This window comes from Poecilia mexicana, unplaced genomic scaffold (genome assembly GCF_051168715.1).
Source record: "Poecilia mexicana isolate PSO_F unplaced genomic scaffold, ASM5116871v1 scaffold_3, whole genome shotgun sequence".
NCBI classification, from domain to species: Eukaryota; Metazoa; Chordata; class Actinopteri; order Cyprinodontiformes; family Poeciliidae; genus Poecilia; species Poecilia mexicana.
The window spans coordinates 27603543-27625725 of NW_028263372.1; the positions used below are offsets into that span (position 1 = coordinate 27603543).

Sequence of the window (22183 nt, forward strand, 5' to 3'; positions counted from 1 at the left end):
GTTGGTTCAAGTGTGTTGGAGAAGAGATGCATGTAAGTTGCAGGATGGTGACTCTTGAGGACTGGATTTGGGCACATCATTGAATGTGCATTTCAATGATATCAGATTTGAGTGAGATGTACCTGTAAAAAGATAGTATTTCCTTTTGTCTGAGCCATAAACTTTGAATTCATAAAACACATACAGGAGCAAAACAACCTTAAAAAGCCTTGTGTGATAAAACTACAGTTATTTAAGTTGAGCGAAACTACACTTTAAATATATATTTTTTTATTTTAATAGTCAAACTAAAGCAACACTGAAGGATTTGAACACATTGATAAAACACAGATATCTGCCTAATAACTTTGAAACTGTACAGTGTCATGCAATCTTTTTTTTTTTTTTTTTTACAGCAAATGATAGTAAAAGAAACTACATTTCAGGAGGGGGGGCCGAGCTGCCTGTGGTCAGTGACATCATGGGACGCAGCTCTTCCTCATTCAGAACACCCAAAATGACTCGCTGGCATTCGGGCTTCTGCAGGTTTTAAACACAGATTATCTTGCCGAGGGTCTTCAAAGCCTCAATCTGCTGCTTGTAGGCTGCCAACACACAAATCCTTATTTAAAATAAGAAGTTAAATAAGCGAAGGGCAAACTGAGGAAGTGGCTGCTGAGATGGCTCCTTTGATGTTTAAAGACGCGTTTTGGGTAAGTCACTTCTTGTGGTCTTGTCATTGTTTAAGACAGAGAAGGGCGATTTAAGTTATGCTTCCTTTTCATCTTCTGATATTTTTTTTGTTGAATTAATTGCGCTGCATTTTTATAGCATGTAAAATATCCTAAACAGTTAAATGTACAAGGAGCAATGATTACATCATTACAACTCTGATGTTAATCACATAGAGAAGTTAAAAGCTATTTGCTCCAATAGTAGCAAATAACTTTGTAATTTAGACTTTTTCTGTTAATGTCTAAGCACAGCTCAGGAAAGTGGTTACATGGTGACATATTTCTACTTTTTACCAAGTACAAATGTTAGTTCTGCATTTTTACTTCGCAGAGTCCAAGATAAAAAAAAAGGGACATTTTGTAACAGCAGCTGAGCTTTGCTTTTTGTTGAAGCATTTCTCTTTAGCTTGTCTTCTAAATGCAGAGCTCAGACTTCACCTGCCACGCTGGGTACGACGCCATGATCCAGAGGCTCCGCGATGGGAGGCAAATGTGCAAAGATATGGAGGAGCTTTTGAAGATGAGGTGGATTTTTTTCTTCTTCAAGTGACTGAAACTAAACTGCACCCATTAAAACAGCTGAGACTGTAAAATGATCTCATTTTAATTAGTCATTGTGAAGAATACCGAATATATCACAAGACTTTGCTTTCATCGTTAATCTGATCACTTTAGCAGTTTCAGCTTTTTATTTATCACATTAGTTAAAAAAAAAAAAAAAAAACCTCCAAAAGATCTGGAAAAAAGGAATCATAACTGTTCATTTGATTGAAAGGAGCATATGACTCATAATCACACACACCAACTAAACTCAAACTATAACTCATACCTGTACTACTGTAAAAGCAGCTCACTTTACACACACTGATAATACAACTTGTGATGCGTGACTTTTAATGTTAAATTAGAGCTCATTATAACTGTGAGATGCAAAACTAAACACCCAGTTACTTCAGTTCAGATGCTTTGTTAATTTATAATTCTACACAGAGAGAACAAAACATCTCAAGATACTTTACAGGACAAAAACGGTCAGAATCTTATAAAAAAAAAAAAAAAAAGAAAACACGATTTTAGCTTAAAGACATCAACCCAAAACAGTTCGATCAAATGGACAGGTTGAAATACAGTTATGTACACGTGAGTTTAATCTGTAACACAGTAAGGTCACGTTCTGTTTATAAGATCATTTTATAAAAAATATTCTATCTAAGGTAACCGTCAGGTTTAAAATAATAGATACAACAACCTATGTTTAACTTCACTTTTGACAGATAATATTAATACACGTTTGAGTAATATGTGCACAAAGGTGAAGCAACGGCGTGCATCGGATTTATTTTAGCCAGGTGGTGCAGCTTAATAAAAACCAAGTGTAAGTTCTCTGATTCTTACTGATTCTTACGTGTTTTACTACACAGGGCAGTGGCAGAGGAAAAGTACGGGAAGGAACTGGTGACAATTGCTCGGAAAGCCGGAGGACAAACAGAAATCAGGTAAACAAACAAAAAAAATCAATGTTAAATCGAGCACAGCACATATTGACATATTAACCATGGATAATTATGAAACCAGAGTGTCACAGCAGTTAGTGATAGATATGGATGCTAAAGGAACTGACCAGTAACACTAAATACAAAACCTCGGCTCGTACCTTTGAGTCACATTCTTTTTTTAGAACAGCATGAGCCCAAAAGAAAGAAAAAAGGCATAGCCGTGTCTGTGCGCATGTGTGTGAAGGTATCGACTTGACAGTTTGCCTCTCTGAGTACTGTAAGGCATTACATATCAGTTTCCTGTTCACTGTGAGCAACAGCAGTGGAAAAAGTAACCAACAAAGCCAAGGATGTTTCAGAGACGTAATTTTTCACTGATTCACCTGCACTTTATGCTTCCTGAAATGTCAGCCTTCAAACTATGTTTACATGGTTTGACCAAATAATCTCATAATCATTACTTTGATTTGTTTCCCAGCACTTTGAGATCGTCCTTTGAACAACTGAAAACCCGTAAGTCTGTGTTCTCTGCAGAATCACCTTGCCAGGTTGTGCTGGGACATGACAGTGAAACTATTTGAGTTTTGCTCTCTGCATTTTTGTTTATTTCAGAAATAGAGAACATTGGCAACTTTCACATCCAATTATCTGATCTCTTGAAAGAGGAGGTGAAAAAGATTGAGACTTTCCGAGAACGTCAAAAAGAGCAGAAGAAAAAGGTACTGGGTGAAAGTTGTTTCCTTGCAACTGACTAACTAAAATCTGACATGTGAGTGGTTGAAATGTTTTCCGCCCAATCAATATTTCACTGACACTTCCCTTAATGGTTCCCTCCAATGCCGTTCAAATCCTTCTGCACGAACTTAGCTGGTTGCTGTAACTACCTGTTTCTTCTCTGCATTTTAGTTAGCACAGGTTAATCTTAGGTTCTGAAAATATATCTGTTTTTTTTTTTAGTTTGAAAGCATCATGGAGAAAGTTCAAAAGAAGAAGGTCAGCTTGTACAAGAAGACCATGGAGGTAAGACACTAGAATGACTTCTCAATAAACTCAGAAAACTTATTCCCTGACAAGTTACAGTTACTCGTTACGCTAACTTGCAAAACTCTAAGAGTAATGAGCTCTAAATGCGAGAACAACATATAATTTTACATCAATACAACAAAACCGAATCACAAAATAAGCTTTGTGTCTGTTCTTGTGGTTAGCTGTTGTGTTTCCTTTCTGTTTCTGTTTCCCCAGTCTAAAAAGACCTATGAAGTAAAGTGCAGAGAGGCTGACGAGGCAGAGTCAGCTGAGCAAACAAATGTTCCAGCCAAAAATGCTGAAAAGGTAACCTATAGACATAAATCAGCTCACTGATATACAACATTTCTCTATTAAGTCTAAGACTTATAGCAGCAAATACAGTAAAACACAGATTGCAGAATATGTTGAAATCAAAAATTGTTAAGCAAACATTTTCCCTGGTTATGATAATCAATGATGAACTCAGTTCTGTTCATATTCTGATAAAGTCACCAGATAAGAAAAGGTGAAAATATCTTGCGGTTATGTCTGCACTGTAAAGAAAAAACAAACAACCCCCCCCGCCCCCCCGCCCCCCAAACATCTCTAATTTATGGCTGTGGTTGCCAGAATTTCATCGTATAAATATGGATAACAAAATACCACATAACTTTGTGGTGGAAGGTTTAATAATTTTCAAATTAGTATTTTGTCCAAAATATCTGATACCCCAATTAAAATCAATAAAAACATCATATAGACCACAGCAACACATCAAATAGGTCTTGAATTGACAGTTTTTAAAATGTATAATATAAAAAGCATTTTACAAAGCCTGCAAAAGACTTGAGACTGGGATTAAAGTCACAACCACAAATCTACAGCCAGAGTTACGATGGAGAGGTTTGGATCGCAGCATACTACTGTACTAAGACGTACACATTTTCCAGAATATGCAGCTGTATTTAAAAAATAAGGTAGCTCCACAAAATATTGACTCAGGGTAGGGTTAGGGAATAAAAAGTTTGTGCCACACTTTTCAGATTTTATTCATAGAAAATGTTGAAAATTACATATCATTTTTTTCTTCCACTTCATAATCATGCATTATTTCATACTGTATGAAGGTTTATGATTAAAAAAACAGTAGTAAAAATGATAAGTTTGTTGTATTTATGTAATGAAATGCGAAAACTGCAAGAGGTGTTAAGATTTCTGCAAGGCGCAGTATGAAGGACGTCGCACGACAAAAAACGCAGTGGCTGTGTAGGTAGGAAGGTGTAAGACCACAGGTAAGGCTGTTATGACAGAAGAGGATACTAGAGATGAGGTTAAATGGAGGCAGAGGATCTGTATTAGCAATCCTTTTAGAGAACAACTGCAAGAAAAACAGAGATGGAAACAACTAAAGGGCAGAACTGTGCGAATTCACGTCAGCTCCTTATGAATGCATTTACTCACAGGCAAATTATTCTATTTAGTCTGTCAGCTGTCAGGTCGTCTTTAAAAACCCAAATAGGCTGCATGTACATAACGTTCCTGTTTAAAATTTGATTCACAGGTGCGTCACAAGGTCAAACAGTGTCGACAAGCTGCCACCGAAGCAGGTACGAGTCACATTTCATAACTTGAGGTTTCTACTTTTTAGCAGCAGAGTAACTGTTCTTATAATCTCTCAGAGCCATCGGTGACGTTTGTCTTTGTGCTTTGTGCGCTTCATTCATTGGTTTCAGTCCAACTGGTTGAGATCTGCCACAAAGTGTTGCACATCGTGCTGCGTTGACTTCATAAATTAAGGAAACTGAAAACGCAGATGAGAAAAGAAGAAGTGGCAGCTTTGAATAACTACCTAAAGCGACTCAACAGTTTCTGACACGAGTGTCCTTAAGAAACAGGAAGAGAGCAGCAATCTGACACAGGACATGAGAAAACCAAGCGTGCTTCAGCTGCTCCAGCTGTTGCAGCTTTAAGTTAAAAGCTCTTATGTGCTTATTTCCAATTCTGGTGATTATGGATTACAGCTATAATCAAAATTTAGTTTCTAAAAAAAAAAAAAAAAAAACCTTAAATATCAACATTAAAAATGCCTTTTAACACAGAAATGTTGGCCTGTTGTACAGTGTAAGCACTCAATATACTTAGCTCGGACTCCGTTTGTTGCATTGTGAGAGAATGTGACCAACTTGTGGCACTTCAGTATACTAACCTTTAGTTCATTTGCATTGTTTTGTGCTCATTTGCATGTTGTTGTCTGCTGTTGTTACTTGTGCACCTTTCTCTACTGTGCATTTTCCTTTCGCTTCACTTTCCGTTGATATTATTGCATGCAGCACTCTGGGATCTGCCAGCTTGTGTACTAGTGACCTTTGTAGCTAATCCTCCTCGTCAGTGACCACCTGCTGCTCAACCTTCAACCCAGTCTTTATCATGACTGTGTAGGCCATACATGGCCATAACATGCAGTAACATTATTGTTTCGCTGCCTTGTCACTGAATCTCAGTCTCTTATTGTTCCTTGGACAAAGTCAGTTAATTCCCAAGAAAGTCTCCACTAAACTAAAATATAATTAAAAGGAGGGAAGCTCAGGATCTATTCCACATAGTGGAAATTTAGCTTTTTGAGAAAAAGAAAAATGTGTTCAGTGTGCTTGCATGCTTCATTCCATAGTTTTGATTTTAACCACCACCCACCATAACATTCTGACTTCCTTGCAGAGAGAATGTACCTCACCAACATCGATCAGCTCGAAACCGTTCGTCGAGACTGGGAAGAAACCCACAAAAGCACATGTGAGGTACAGTAGACGGCATATTCCTGTTAGCAGATCTTTAACCTTCTCCTAATCCACCATTAAGATCTTAACTCCCAGACCGAACCTCAAACCACATCCTATAGAAGAAATAAAACACTCTGTGTGTTGACCAGACAGGAAGTTTACTTCATGTTGCACAGAACGTGACAGAATGAATTGTTATGAATTATTCTGATAGAAAAACTATATTATTTGCACAATTATTTTATATGGTAGCTTGGGTGTTTTATAAAAATGTTCTTTAAGTTTCCTGTTCCTCATTTCTTGTTCCTCGTTTTACAAAATAAAAAAAAAATAAAATAAAATGTCCACTGCATTTCAGGTCTTCCAGCAGATGGAGGGAGACCGCATCAACATGCTGAGGTGTGCCATCTGGGATCACTGCAACCATTTCTCCATGCAGTGTGTCAAGGACGACGAGGTAATCTGCTCTACTTTAATCAAAAATAAATGACCAAAAGGTGTCCTGCTTGGATTTCACAAAACAGATATTTACAAATAGCGTATTACTGAATCTTCAACCAGAAAATGGTTCATTACCTCTTTAAGTAAAATGCAGAAGCTGGTGTTGACAAAAAAAACAAACAAAAAAAAAAACAACTTACTCCATGATTCAGCAGCTTGTAGCACCTCCTTCAGTAGCAGTGACTTGAAGACGTCTACGAAACCTGATCTGTCTCTGATTTTTGTGGTGGAATTATGTTCGTTTTCTGCACCTTTGTTCATTAGTTCTCCTGATATTGTACAACTAATTTCCATTGGGTTGAGGAATATACTTTGACTGGGCCATTGCAGCACCCTAATTCATTTCTATTTCAGGCATTCTGCGGTAGGGTTGCTGTTGAAATTGTGATCTTTTTTCTGTGACCTAATTTGGGCAAAGCTTTAGTTGTTACACAGATGGGCTTTCACTCAACTCTTGGTTGCTTTGGCTAACAAAGTTGCCATGAGTAAATCAATGGACCCCAAGTGCTGTGCCTGCAAAACAGGCCAAAGTCATTAGTTCTCTACCACTGTAATTGGTATAAAGCACAGGTGTCAAACTCCAGTCCCCAAAAGCCACTGCCTGCAACTTTTAGATGTGCCTCTGCTGCACCACACCTGAATAGAATAATTAGATCTGCAGCAAGGCGCTGGAGAACTTATCTACACAAGGAGGTAATTAAGCCATTTCATTCCAGTGTTTTGTACCTGTGGCATATCTAAAACCTACAGCGGCCCTTGAAGACTGGAGTTTGACACCCCTGGTATAAAGGATTTTGCTAATATAGTTGTCACATTTTGTCTCACTACAGTTTCAATCTTAATTCCATTTTATGGAGATATTGTGTAAAAAGACTAATACTGCATAGCTTTTAACATTCCTCACTGATGAAAATCTCACAATGTTTTGCATGGCAAGGGACACATCTAGCTCAAGCTCAGGCAAAATAGATGGAAAATGTCAGTGAAGAGCAAGTTTCAAGTCTAACCGCAGATTCAGCATTAGATTTAGGTCTGCACTTTGACTGGACCATTCTAACACATGACTATGCTGTAATCAAAACCATTCCAGTGCAGCTTTGGCATTATTTAAACTCATTGTCCTGTTAGCCGGTGAAGCGCCACTGCAATCTTAAGTCTTTTTTGTATTTACTTTGTATTCAGCTCCAACCATCTTCTCATTAATAATCAGTTTTCTTGACCCTGCCAAAGAAAAGGATGGCCCAACTACTAAGTTTTACTTTTGGCAAAGTGTGCTCAGGGTAGTGTGAAGAGTCGGTTTTCTGTTACACAGCATGCATGTACAGCTAGTGTGATTTTGGTCTCATCAGATCAGAGCAGCTTTCATTAAGTCTGCCTTATTTCCCATTATGCATAATGCATTAAACACTCATTGCAATGGATTCCTTCTTGCCATTCTTCCAAATTTGTAGGTTTTGTAGACTGTGCAATTAATATTCTCCCACCTAAACAGCTCCTCCAAAGTTGCGTTGGCCTCTTTGCCCTGCCTGTCAAGTCTTCATAGATTTGCAGTCTTGCAGTTCCCATTTTCGGGTGATGGATTGAGGAGTGCTCTCTGAGATGTTAAAAGCTCTGAACTCTTCACAGAATAGCTGTATTTAAACGGAAATTACCCTAAACGCAGGTCGACTCACTAATTAGGTGACTTTTAAAGGAGGTTCTGTGCCCTGAATTTTATTTAAGGGTATCAGAATAAAATGGGCTGAACGCAAATAGATACTAAGAATTTCAGATTTAGATCTGTAAAAAAAGCACTTCAGAAAACCATGCATCAGTTTCCTTCCGTGTCATGCTTATAACACATTTACTGTTGGTTTAATGGCAGAGAATCCTCCTAAAAAAAAACATAGAATTTAGTGGTTGTCACCTAACTAAATGTAGAAAGGTTCAGGGGTATGAACACTTCTGTCTCTCCTCTACAGCAGATTTATGAGAGGCCATTCTTAACTCAACCATCCCCTTACATAAAGACAACCAAACTCTCCCATAAACACTGCTATGATCGCATTTTGTGAACCATAAGACCTTTATTTAATTTGTGAAAGTTTAATAAAAGGTCATATTAGCTCTGTTTTGCACCTAGATCTCACAGCTTCAGTCTGAAGAGCTGTCAAACTTTACCATTACCCACAATGTGTCTGAATGATGCTGGCTCAAAGTCACACTTTTAATCATTCTTATTTACAAAAACCACCATTCAATCTCACATTCACCAAGATGATGCTTTTGTGAAAAAAATAAATAAATACAGAGGAAATATTAAAAACTCATAATATTAAAAACTCAAAATTGCATGTATGGTCAATTAGTGTTTCAAAATATCATGTAGGTTACCACTCAGATCCAAAATTTTGATTTCTAGGCCTTGACAAGTTTTCATCATGAAATGAAATACAATTTTATTAATATTAATAGTCATTTCTATGAGATAGAACTTTTGTCAGTATTTCAAAGGTACTGAATGCAGTTGTTTTAACGGCTTTATGAGCAGGATAAATCCTGGACACATAGCAGTGCATTTTAAACCTTTCTGTCTCTAGAATAAGTTTATCAGTGGAACAGCAGGAGACTCTTTAACCAATGCTGTGGCCTAATGGGTTGGAGGACTCATTAAAAAACACACTGACCTTAAGTCTGGATAATTGCCAAAGATATATTCTCATTACTGTGCACTTGGTGTAACAATACACTGAGCTGTTGCAACATTCACTCTTTCTGACCATTGCCAAAACAAAAAAACCCAACCTCTGTTGGGGTTTTAGCAAACAAAAACCCCAACAGAGCGGGTTGGTTCACACTGATGCATCGCTCACTCCTTACTTCCTGCTTGCTCTAACTCAGCTGTACGAGGCGGTGAGGACGCTTCTGGAGCTGTGTGACATCACCACGGACAACAACTGTTTTATAGAGATGAAAAAGACGGGATCGAAGCCACCAGGTGAGTTAAAGAGAAGTAGCAAAACAAACTGAGCAGGAGTTACTGTGCTGCTCCACTTCTGACCTTTTCTTTCCTCTCAGTTCACTCTAAGAAAACAGTCGACACTTCTCAAATGGGCAACTTCCCTTTTCTTCTAACAGATCCCATAGTGTTTGAAAGCTGCAACTCAGCTGGGATGAAGAGGAACAGCAATGGGCAAGCTTTTTTTCCTCAAGAAGACATGTCAAGAAGGTACGACACCTAATAGATGCAAAGCAGGGCCCCTTTGAAACCGCCTTAATCCAGTGCCAGGTTTTTGGTGGCGGTTTGGTGAATCTGAGGAAGCCACTGTGTGTTTCCTAAATGTCTTTTGTGTTTATGTGGATCACACAGGAGCTCAGAGTCTTTACTCAGAAGGTCTGTGAGCAGCAATACCGAAAGCCCCACAGCTTCACGGCCCACCCTGCCGTCTGTTGCAGAAAGTAAGTGCAGTTTATTTTTATGCAAACATTTTAAAACCGATTTCTCATCGGTCAGTTTGCATTAGGAAATCTACCGGTAAATTAAATCCTGTGATAAAAACCAAAGAACGGCAAATTACTTCTGTTAAGTTTTCTGGTTTTCATTTGTAATTTCTTTCTTCTTTTTCAGGCCAAACAAATGATAATGGATATGCGCCCCTTCCTTTATTACCCTCTGCCCCCGAGGACGAACAGTTCTATGTTGTGCTTTATGAGTACACAGCACAGGTGATCCCCGTAGGACGCAAACATAAATGATTCGCAACCAGTTTTGTATTACTGGTTGCTCAATTCTATTTATTTTTTTGTTTGATTTGTAGGAGCAAGATGAACTGTCTGTGAGCAGAGGGGACATAGTTCAGGTCCTGGTGAAAGAAGAAGATGGCTGGTGGACAGTGGAGAGGAACGGGTACAGTGGGCTGGTGCCGGGAAACTATCTGGACAAAATCTAACCCCAACCCAAACTATACAGACAAGTTTCCATCAATGATAGCTTCTAGATACCTTATTGCAGCTCTGACATAAGTTTAATCAAAAATATGATTATGTATGTGACTGAAGCCTGTTTACAGGCTGTAACAGGAGGCAAGTCCCAGACACTGCAGGTAAATATTTATCCCTGAACAAAAAAAAAAAGGTTGTTTATGTGACTAATTTAGTCTGGCAGTCGTGTACAAGACCACTGCCTCGTGTCAGGACAGCCGCATATTTCACTCATTCCTCTGGCCGGCTCTGTTCTTAAGTCTTCTTTTTCAGACACATCTTTAAGCTTTATGGTTAGAGGCTCTACGACTGTGACCGCTTTTTAAAAGGCAGATTTTAGAAAAAATGTTTAGTGGAAGGTTGAGGAAATCACAGAAGAAATGTATTTAAACAGTTTCAATTCCCATTTAGGCAACACAACTTATGAGGCACAATGCATTTCTTGACTGGGCAGCACATTCTGTGTTCAGATAACACTTCCATCCTGCTAGCTGCACTAATTAAAGAGGTTTCATTCTGTTTAGCAACAATAACGTGCTTGGACTAATGCTGGAAAAACAAACTACTTTCTTTTATTAGGTGGTTTTAAAACTGTGTTCGGGAAGTTTTAAAAGCTCATAAAGGCAGATCTGATATTTTGGTACAAGGAAGTGAGGTTTGACTTGTGGTATTTTAAATTACTTTTGAGTAGACGGTGAATGTTTGTGAGCATTTGCAATGGCTGTATTGTTTTCTTTTGTGTTCTGCTTAGACATACTCTGAATCGGTTTGCTAGCACAAGTGCAAGCAGTTGCACTTCTATCAGCAATTAGCTTCGCCTGTCTAGACAGTCTAAAACAGAAATACAAAATAACTTGTGGGGAAAGTGAATATATGAACAATAATGTGGATATTTAAACATTTAAATCTTTTAAACCAATGTTTTGCTGCACACATAGTTCATTTCCTATTTAAATGCATTTGCTATGTATATAATATATTGTGAATGAGGTGGCAAATAAAAGCAGTCCAGGTTAAATATTTGAATTTATTTGTTTCTAGTGTGTTCTCAAGTCAAACACAACTTTTTTAAGTGTCTCACATTTCTCTTGTAGCACTAGTCATATCTACGGGATCAACTTAGCAGCCCAATAAAAAAATAACAGTACACGACGTCACAAACATGGTATAAAATAACATGTCAAAGTTCTTCGCATCAGGTTTCTAACTAGGAAAACAAACTGAAGTCATCCTGTGAATTTAACAAGCTGAATGCACACTGAAGCGTTTATGTAACACTGCTGATGAATGGTACAAATGGCACTGCAGTTTATACTGGCAACGGCTCACTAGTGAAGCCTGATTCAGAGAACATCTACACCCAAACAGAAAATACGTTAGCTACAACCTAAATATCTGGGAACAAATAAGGATACGTAGCTGCAACACAACAGATAAAAACAAACAAACAAACAAAAAAAAAAATCACTATGCTTTTAATATTACTTACAGTCAGTGATTTTAAACAGTTACTGTATGGTTATAGAAGTCGAGAAATAGCTTATGCAACTAAACAACTAAGTGTCTCAAGGGTTCCTGTCATTGTGCAAACGTCCCTTACAATACTCACAATCATTATCTTTATAGACGAGCTCTAAGAACTCTTCATCATCATGATCACTGAATAAATTGAAATTTCAACACAAGTAAAATATCTGCAACATGAATTTGAGTTATCAGCCATTTACAGCTTTGGCTTATATACAAAAGACTAAGACAAAACTGCAACTCAGAGAGCATGTTAATAAATAACCACTTTTTCTTTTGAAGCCATCGCCCACTGAAACCTCATCGCCAGTGTTCGCTACCGTTTCATGAGCTGTGCAAGGTGTGCTTGAGCTTGAGTAACTACGGCTGAATCTAGTGTGAACATGTCTGGTGAAGCTCCTGGACATTTTTTTTGTTGTTTTGTTTTGTTTTGTTTTACTGAAAGCGGTTGGGCCGTGTCCTTCAAGCGTAGCTGTTGGTGGTAACCAGCAGCTCGTAGGCCGGATCATGACTCCTCCTGCACAGCACCACACAGGCACAGAGCATGCCCAGCATCTGCAGACAGGAAACGCAGAAGTTCAAACACATTTTACGACTGTGTTTTTCTTTTTTTTGTTGACTCAGATTACTTTAAAAAAATGAGGGCAAAAATTACTATGTTTTGTGTTGTTATTATTTCACAAAAGAGGTGGAGGACTAGAAGAGGCGATATTCAATTGTGCTTAGAACTGAGGATGTCGTTCCTGAGATGCGATTTTTAAGATATTACATAAAGTATGGATCCAAGAAAACGGAATAGGAAATAAAGGACAACTCAAAAAATTTACATAAATACATTCTACATCATGGCTAATATATGGCAGCTCGCAAAAGTGTATACACCCCTGATGAAACACCAGGTTCTTTGTGATGTAAAAACTGAGACCAATATAAATCATTTCAAAACTTTTTCCATAAATAATTATTTTGTCAGATGAACTTACCCACCACAATTCACCTAAACTAAACAAAACGAACAAAAAACCCCCCACAATAATCTGCTGTTCGGTTTTCCCCGCTGGATTTTCCAGAAATCTGTTTCTGTGTAACCCAACTTCATGGAAAATTTTCCCAGACATAGATGTTTTTTCATAGAGCATATCTAAAATATAAGATGCTGTTAATCCCAGTTTGGGATGCTGAAATACTCAGGAGCCATGTTACTTCACATGCTATTGCCAGGCGTTTGCAAAGCAGCTAATCCAAGAGCACCATTCATTTTCCTTTGAGCGGATTGGCTGTATCCCCAAGAGCAGAGACAAATAAGAGTTCTTGATGGTTTACACTGTGCATATTAATGCATACCAATGCATATTTGGTATTTAAACTACTAAAATGGGCAGTCAGAAGAGTTTTTTAAGAGGGAGTCTCCAGTATTCAGCGGTTGTGGTGCCTAACCTCTGTACAGCCCCACTGAAACATCGTCCTTTGGTTTAGGGTAACTTTAAACCAAAGGATGAACTGGACCAATTTCAGCAGTTGATGAAAGGCCATGCCAGAGCTCTGAGCTAAATTTTGTATTCTAACACATTTGTAACACACAAATGTAGATGAACTGTACCTGGAAAACATTTTGAAAAGATTTATCGCAGTTTTGTTTTTTGTACATCACAAAGACTAACATTTAAACAGACATTTTGGAGTCATTCTTAGACATTTCTGCCTTTTCAGCATTGTGCATCTTACCTGTATTGATGCAAAAGTTAATGCTGCCCATATGACATACATCATGATCTCCTTCAGTTTCTTTACCACAAGTGCTTCGCAGCCCTAGGAGAGAACATAAATGACACGAGGCACGAGGTTTTACATGCAGGACTATTTCCCTAGCAGCATCCTGAAGGGAAAACGTAGTTAGTTCTTGTTTGTACCTCTTGGTAGAGATCCGCTGGTCGGGTCAGAGTGCCGGTGCAGTTGTTGATGTTGGGCTGGCAACAGCTCACTGGGACGCTGTTGTTCTTAGACTCCTTAAACCAGCGTGTGTTTCTCCAGTCAGAGTAGTTGTGGATGCCACAGCAGTGAAGCTATGGAGAAATAATCAAGAAAAAGAGAAAAAAAATCATTAATGTTTGATTTTTACTTCCCCAATGTCTATAAAATGCTCATAAACTAATAAAAAAGTCCTCCAAATTTTGCACATTTCCTCACCTGCCTCTGTACATAGTCAATAGCCCGACTGGGAGCATCCGTGTTGGGGCCGCTGTACTCGTTGTAAACCTTCTGGATGGAGTGATTCACCTCATCTTCTACCTGCCGTGGTCAGACAGCCACAAATTATCAGCAAGATATCGTTCAACTGTATCCACAGTGTAGCAGTGAGAAATGCAATCCTTCACCTATAGAAACCCGTCTGCAGGAGAACGAGCCCGTGCTTACCTTCGCCCTGTAAATGTAGCCGAGAACAACCACCACACACTCCGTCACAAACACCAGCAGAAGGATCGCCGCGAACTGAAACGGCGAGAAGCAAACAATAGTCTTAGTCAACTGAATCTGAACAAAAGGAGAAGGAAATCTCAAGATAACTTCAAATTATTTCTCACCACAAAACTGGAGTATGTACAGACTCCTAATTTATTTATTTTGTTGATGTCTGCACATCAAATTTGTTAGGTTTTTCTAAGATGAACAGCAAGTGCAGCAAAGTTCATGGGTTAAAGATGTTTTAAGCTACTTTAGACATTCTAAAAAAGATATAATACCTGCCAAAGGTATTACAAAGTATCATATTTTGGGACTGAAAAGATGTTAATCATCCTTTTTTTTTTTTTTTAAGATTTTTTGTTTTTTTATATTCATATATATAAAATGACATAGAAAACCCTGAAAACTATGTGTCATTTGTCTTCCGCTTTAACTCAATGGTCTGTTGGTTTCCAATAAACTAGACTGAACTTTGTGGTGACAAATGTGGCAAAATGTGAAAAAGTCATTGTGTTGACTAAACAACAGCAGCAGTAATCAGAGGTGCTGGCCGTCTCCCAGCAATCAAAGGCTTTTTACATTATGCACCTTACTCATTTCTGCATTTAAGCTTGAGCAAAGTGACCCTGAGCTCCTCCAACCACTGCGCCACCTTCAGGCGGTACTTAATGCTGCCAGGGAACAGAATTACCAGAAGAGAACCCAGCAACAGCCCCGCCTCTAAATCCTACCAGCCAGTCATTTTTCTCACTCTTTAAGTGAAAACTACAAGCTGAAATTCAGCAAAAAAAAACAAAAAACAACTCCCTTCTTAACTGCTCTTAGTCATTAAAGGCTTAAATGATTAAACACAGTCAATTTATTTAACTCTAGTATGGATAAGTTTAGTTGACTGACAACTTAAATTAAAAATGTGTTGTTTTTTTTAATATCACCAACATGGATACCTGATTAAATCTGTCACTGAAGTTACAAATATCTGCAGTTTGATATGTAGACTAAGCAACAACTAAACTCCCACTAAAATTGAGTTGAAGTCTAATAGTGCTTATTGAGTGGAATATTATACCATTGCATTATTCTGCATTTAGTATCGCAAAATAAGACAACAAGCTGGCATTATTCAATCTGTTAGAGTGGAGCCTGCAGACATATGATGGAATTTCCGAACCGGTTTATTTTCCGTGAAAAGAAATATTCAGAAACAGGAAAAGTTATTGTTCCTGTAAGTAAAAGAAACTCGCAGTGTTGTTTCAGCCAGCTGACCAGCGGTACAAATCATATATTCTAAACTAGTTACTCCAGAACCTTCTCATGCTGGAGTAGCTGGATAATTGGAGAGGACGTGTTTGCAGTTTCGCTTTTGCACTGCTCTCCAACCGATGCAATGCTTACTTACCACAATGCAACAATAATTTGGAACTTAGACAAATAAAGGCTTATGAAAGGCTTATAAAGGCCAACAAAAGAAGGAAGTGGTGGCCCAATGTCTGTAATGTGCCTTAGAGTTAGTGTAAACGTGTCTATGCCCACAACAAGAAACAATAGGAATTGGGTTGCAAAAACCCAATTCCTATTTGTGAGGAATCAGCAGTCGGGGAAGGAGTGCAGAAAAGAGTGTGAGGAAGTGATTAGAGATTGAGGTCTGGGTCAAGTTGAGTTCAGACTTTAGATCCTTGAATGAGGAAACAAATCTTATAAAGCTCTCATCTTCAGGAATATATTTGGGTTTTTTGAGGATTAAAACTCAAAAGATGCAGGCTACCGTTTCAGTCCATCAGTATTATTCATCAGCATCGCAAAATACACATGAAAACATTTACATCTCTTCTGCCATTTCTTTTTTTAAGTCAAAGCTGTCGAAACTCACTGTTGCCAAGCCACAGGAGCTCTCACGTATTGTTGCACAGCAGCCAATCACACCGATGATGAACAGCAGAGTCCCTACAGCTATGATCACCACGGCTGGAATCAGAGTGTACACATCCTCAAAGAAGTGGTCATAGTCGTCATAGGTGATGAACACATAAGCTCCGATGTAGCACAGGATTCCAGCAGCAGCCTGCAGAGAAAGAGACAAAGGGACAGGGGTCAGAGGCAGGCCAAAAAACTAGGGCAATCGTGTATTTTATAATAAATCAGACAACAGATTTGCTCTAATACAGAGGATGGATAAATAGTTGATATGCTAAAAGAACAATAACTGAGCAACTCTGCAATATTTTACTCAGAGAAATAGGTAACACAAAAGGGATTATTTCTCTCTTATTTCACTTAATTTTCCTTTATGCTCTGTGGATCACATAATGCTAGAGGTGAAGTCAGCTGTCGCTACCTGCCGGTGACTGCTGCATGCATTACATCACTGCTGCTGAGACTAGAGCTGCATCAACACAACACAAAGCTGCCCAAAGCATGACCGAGCCTCCAATCAACCCCGACCGACCCCACGGTGACGCTAAAACTCGCAACACTTCAATTGGGCCCCGCCTTATAAAATAGCGGTTCCTCGCTTCCTCTGGCGCAGTCGGCAGCCCTGCTAACGCTCCCAATCCCCGGCCTCATCATCGGGATGCTGCACATTGTTCCACCATCTGTCGTTTTCTTACCCAAAATATGAGATTGAGGAAAACCAGGACGGTTTTGGACGACGTAATCCCGCACTGTCCCATTGTAACGCGAGCGCTTCAAACAGGAACTATGTAATTATTGTTAGTTTGGGTGACAATTTTCGGTGCACCTGCACCTTTGCCGTTAAAATAATAAAATGGCTTCGGTCTGCCTCACCGTTCAGATTCCTCCGGGCTCGACCAATGAAATCGCTGCAAACAGAGGCTGGAGGTCACGTGCTCATGCTGACATCATCATTCAAAACAAACAGCCTGGAGGCTTTCTGCACTGAAATGTGGGCAGGTTTATCCCAATAAACATGTTTTAGTTATTATTTTTAGTGAACTCAGCTCATTTAAACCTAATGTTCACTTTCGCAGAAGATTAGAATATTACATAAATTAATAAAACATGTTTTTTTATTGTAGAAATGATATGCTATGGTCATCTTATGGCTAGAATACTCGCTGTCCAGCATGAACATCCTCCACAAGAAATCAAATTCAGAACAGGCCATTGGTAAAGACACTGCCTGTTCAGTCTGCTGTATTCAAGCAGTCGGGAATAATTGCAAAAGTTCTTTGTAAATTTGTAACACATACTTTCAAACATTTCAGAAAGAGTGTTTTAAAAGTTTCTTCTCAAAATCCCGATGGAAAAAATATTCCATTTCACTTAATAAAATGGAATATTTTATTAAATATTCCATTTAATATTTCATAAAATATATGGTATATACAACCATATATAACGTATATATGGTTGTACACTCTAGGTAACAACCATATACTGGAAAATGTGTAGAAAGCCTTAAAATTAGTCTTTTATTTTTTTAAGTTTTACACCCAAATAATAAAACCTTACATTAGACCACATATTTTTTGTTCAGTGGGGCAGATCACTGTACTATATATTTTTACAGAAAATCATGTGCAACCTCATTACTGTTAACCATATCAATTCAGAAACAGCTGTACCTGACACATTTTTATGCTGTATTTATTCAAGAATTTTAGTGTGTCTGAGAACATTTAACAAGAAATCTAAAAGTTTCTGTGATAATAACACATGCAAGAAATGGTTCTATTTGTTTCAAAGTTGCAAAATCTTGCTTCAGTTTCAGGCATATTAAAATTGCTCTATAAATATCTGGGATGATCAAAATATCAAAGCAACATCCTGGGTAGATCTCTATTGCACCTGGATAAATAGATTTATTTCTATTTTTACTATATATTTCCCTGTTTGGGGAGAGCTACCACATAGCACCATAGACATGAATTGGCACCAGTTGCTTAGCCTTACACTGAACACTTAAAGTGCGACCTTTGCCTTTCAGTGCATTTTTCAGAAAGTAAAATACCTAATTTAAAGTGCCAGTTTTCATCAAAATCAGACCTGAATAGTGTCTTAGTTTGTAACAGATTATTTTAGCCATGTCCTACTCTTTCACTCATCCGATCATCTTTGCATGATCTCCTAGAAGATCATGTCTTATGATTTCACTGTTCAGATCATCCATGGGTTTTCTATGGAATATATCTGCAGACTGAGATGGCCATGGAAGAGAGATGACTTTGGATATGTGGATATGATCTAACCATCAATACACATCTGACTAACTGTTTGGGCTGGTTTTCTGGTCTTCCTATTTTCAACAGAATATACAGCAAGACGTAATAAATATCTGTGTCACATCATATTTATACCACAAAAATCAACAAAGAAAGTCAGCACCAATGCAGTTTAGTATTTTTTTTTTTTTATGCCAGAGGGGGGCAGTATATCATCACTAGTTTTACTGTAGGGTTGAAACTGAATGATGAAGATTTGGAATGCTGGGAAAACAAGCCTGTCAGGGATTCTCATTTAAATAGCATAAATCTTTTAGATGTGAATACATTCATGGCACATCCATGTCGTGCACCCCTTCTGAGACTAACACATTAGTAAAAGAGTTGTGGCACAAGTCAATAATGACTTGAGCCGCTGCCCAAAGCTTCGGTTTTATTGCCACATTGGTCTCTGTCAGCTGTTGGTGTTCAAACTGAACAAGAGTGAAACTAACAAACACCAGGAGCCGAGCCTTTCTGCTGACAGAGTCTCATTGCATGACATGTACCTGTAGGCTGCTATGAGATTCATTATTAAAACAATGGCAAAAAGCAGACAAGCTTAGATAAAAGGAAATAAAACGGGATCCCACAAACAAAGACAAACAAGTACAACTTCTTTGAAATTAAATTTAAAAGTCAGTCTCACCGAAGCACCCACAGAAGGTAGAATTCAGAGTTTTGTGTGTTAATATATTAACATTGATGTTTAGTTCACTCAATCACAACAACATAAAGGCAGACCTATAAGAAAGCAGCTCACTATTTAAAAGCAAAGGCTATCACACATGTCCTCACAAGCAGGTGAAATAAAAATCTGTTTGATTAGACAAAAACAAAATTGTTGAGGAAACTCGCACTAATACGATTTACACTTTATTACTTATTAAAATGTGAAGGAGAGGAGGTCATTTATCACACTAGCAAGCAGCAACATGTGTACATGGGGACTGGAGATTCTGCATGACATGAAATTATCCTTTTAAGATCCATTTGACTGTGTTTGAAATGGCATACTGAGTGACGACAACACATATGAACGTTCCTCTCTTTACATTAAAGCAGCAACCAAAAACATTAACATATTTTCTTGATTTCTTTTCTTCTTGGATAGCCAAGCCTGCATATTAAAGTTTACTGTTTACAGATAATCTCCATCCAATCCATCTGAGCTAGTGTTATTCTGCAAAGAAAATGGGACTATAACAAAAAACGACAGCCTCTAAATGTGCTCAGCAGACGGAAAAAAAACAAAAAAACAAGACTTACAGTTGCAACTGCACCACACGAGAAGATGTCTCCTTTTATCAGGTCAGTTTGTTGCATGTCTGTTTTATACATAGGACTTTTAAAATATTGACTTTCTGTTTCAGTCATAAGCAAACTGGTCAAATGGAAACTCCATTCATGGAGTGCTTTTCTAATCACTATTCATGCACAGGATGAGAAAATCTGGTTTTAACTGTGATAACAAAGCACCGTCTGACATGTGGAGGAAAAAAAGGTGACATCAAACTGACAACCTTCCTGAAAGGCAGGTGGCCACTGGTTCTACTTATTTGTCTACTCTCTCTGATCAACAGCTGCCAAAACTGAATTCTGATAAAAACCTGTGCCCTGTCCTCACCTTAACTGTGTCAAAGAAAAAAAAAACTCTTCCTTTCATCTGATTTATATTTACTTCATATATTTCACACATGCTCCTCCCCACTTAGGTAGCAGAATGATTGGATGGACAGATCATCAGTTCAAAGATGATTGTCTCTTGGCAAGAATGATTTTTTTTGGTATTTATTTATGAAGAAAAGATGGCAGAAGTAAGGATTAATATACATATTTCCATATTTCACAGTGCTATAGATGTGAAATGATCATGTGTAGTCAATCGTCATGAATCAGACCGTTTCTCTCTCAGTCCCAAAGGAGCGAAGAAGGACGTGTTCAGATCGTGTGAAAACAGCAGCTCAACAAATAACAATTTGCAACATGTTTGGATCTGCAACTTTCAGTCATGAGACACATAATTACACATTTATAACACCCACCCCACCTCCCTCCACACATTTCTATCACACTGATAGCCAAAGCATAATTATTCTATCAACACATTTAATTGCATTTTGCAACAAGCCTAACTGCCTGCCATTTTAGATTAATGAGAAAATATTACCTTGAATTTTATATCGAGGGTGAAATTTTGCTACTGACAGGAAGAAAATTCTGGTTTGCTAACAGAAAATCTTGGAACACCAAACATACAAAAAAGACACCTTTTGCTAAATCATTTTTCTTACCTATTGTGTGTCCTCTCATTAAATAAATCGAATGCCATTTCCTACAGCCTACTAACCTACTTCCTCCTAGTTTTGCACCTGTAGATGGATTCTCAAAGCTGATGATTTGGGAAGCAATATTTGTGTAACTTAGAGGTACTCACCTCTAAGTACCTTACAACCTTACAACCAAGACTTTGGTTGTAAGAAACTGAATTAATCGGCTGTTTGCGTTGCAAATTTGAAGGTTTATACTTTAGTCATAAAGTACGGCATTAGAAAATTTAATTTAGATTAACACTGTCCTACTTTTTAAATGCAATGTCATAAATCTCATCAGCACCATGAATACAGCTTTTAGAAGTGGCTCTGACAGTTTAACAGACATTTGTCAGAAACGACGGTTTTGCAGATGCTCAACAAAGCGGTTTGAGACTGTTTAGAACACAACAGAGTTTCCTGATTGGCTTTGCAGTGTCACCCAAAGACAGCTGAGTGTTTCCTGAACTCAGACCTCTGAAAGTTTCTGATGAAGCAAAAATTCTACACTTTGAATATATAAAAAGAAAGACAGACAGGGCATTGTGGGAAGGACACTGAAATAGCCCAGCTGTTTTTAATCCAACAGTCGGTCGCCCAAGGCAAAGAAGTTGCATGAACCATCTCCCTTTGCTTCTATTGATTGAGAGAAAAGATCATCCTTGTATGCAGAGGAAAGAAAAAAGCTATTGATTTCTCGTTGAAATGCTTAGGGAGCTATAAGCAACGTGATTTATGTAAGCTGCCTACATAAGTATTTATATAAGAATGAAGAATCATAAAATAATGAAACAAATAGATGTTTGTAATGGGTCTATAAATAAGATTAAAGGTCACATTAAACCCCATGTGGAGGAAAATCTAACATCGGATTCTGAAATGTTCTGAAACATCCTATAATTACTGAATTAATTCTGTTCATTTCAGACCCTGTTGTTAAATTGTTTAACTCTTCGCTAAAAGTAGAGCATGAGTCAAACTCTTAACCAAAGGGGATTTTAGGACATTATTTTTTACATTGCCCAGAGGAAGAATAAAAGAGTGATGTGGGGGAAAAAAATAAAACAAACAAACAAAAAAAAAAAACATGTTTTGTCTGGAGGGTCAAAATGGAAACACCTCAGTCTTTCATAAAATACCTGCTACACATCATTTTCATTTTATGTTTTATTATTTAATACAAATAGCCGAAATAAATTCAAC

General features: G+C 37.9%; 2 protein-coding genes across 2 annotated transcripts; one reads left to right on the top strand and one right to left on the bottom strand.

Moving 5' to 3' along the window:
- Nucleotides 1-372: 372 nt before the first annotated feature.
- LOC106920791 (proline-serine-threonine phosphatase-interacting protein 1-like) lies at nt 373-11473 on the top strand. Its single transcript, XM_014992027.2, has 15 exons — nt 373-692; nt 1138-1238; nt 2135-2209; nt 2688-2722; nt 2822-2928; nt 3167-3229; nt 3452-3541; nt 4779-4824; nt 5933-6012; nt 6353-6451; nt 9376-9472; nt 9613-9703; nt 9845-9933; nt 10103-10200; nt 10293-11473. The coding sequence occupies exons 1-15, from the start codon at nt 660-662 to the stop codon at nt 10422-10424; spliced, it is 1236 nt and encodes a 411-aa protein (XP_014847513.1). The 5' UTR covers nt 373-659; the 3' UTR covers nt 10425-11473.
- Nucleotides 11463-17227, bottom strand: tspan3b (tetraspanin 3b). Its single transcript, XM_014992029.2, has 7 exons — nt 17055-17227; nt 16316-16507; nt 14398-14472; nt 14170-14271; nt 13893-14045; nt 13708-13791; nt 11463-12537 (listed from the first exon to the last, which is right to left on the bottom strand). The coding sequence occupies exons 1-7, from the start codon at nt 17115-17117 to the stop codon at nt 12445-12447; spliced, it is 762 nt and encodes a 253-aa protein (XP_014847515.1). The 5' UTR covers nt 17118-17227; the 3' UTR covers nt 11463-12444.
- Nucleotides 17228-22183: the final 4956 nt, after the last annotated feature.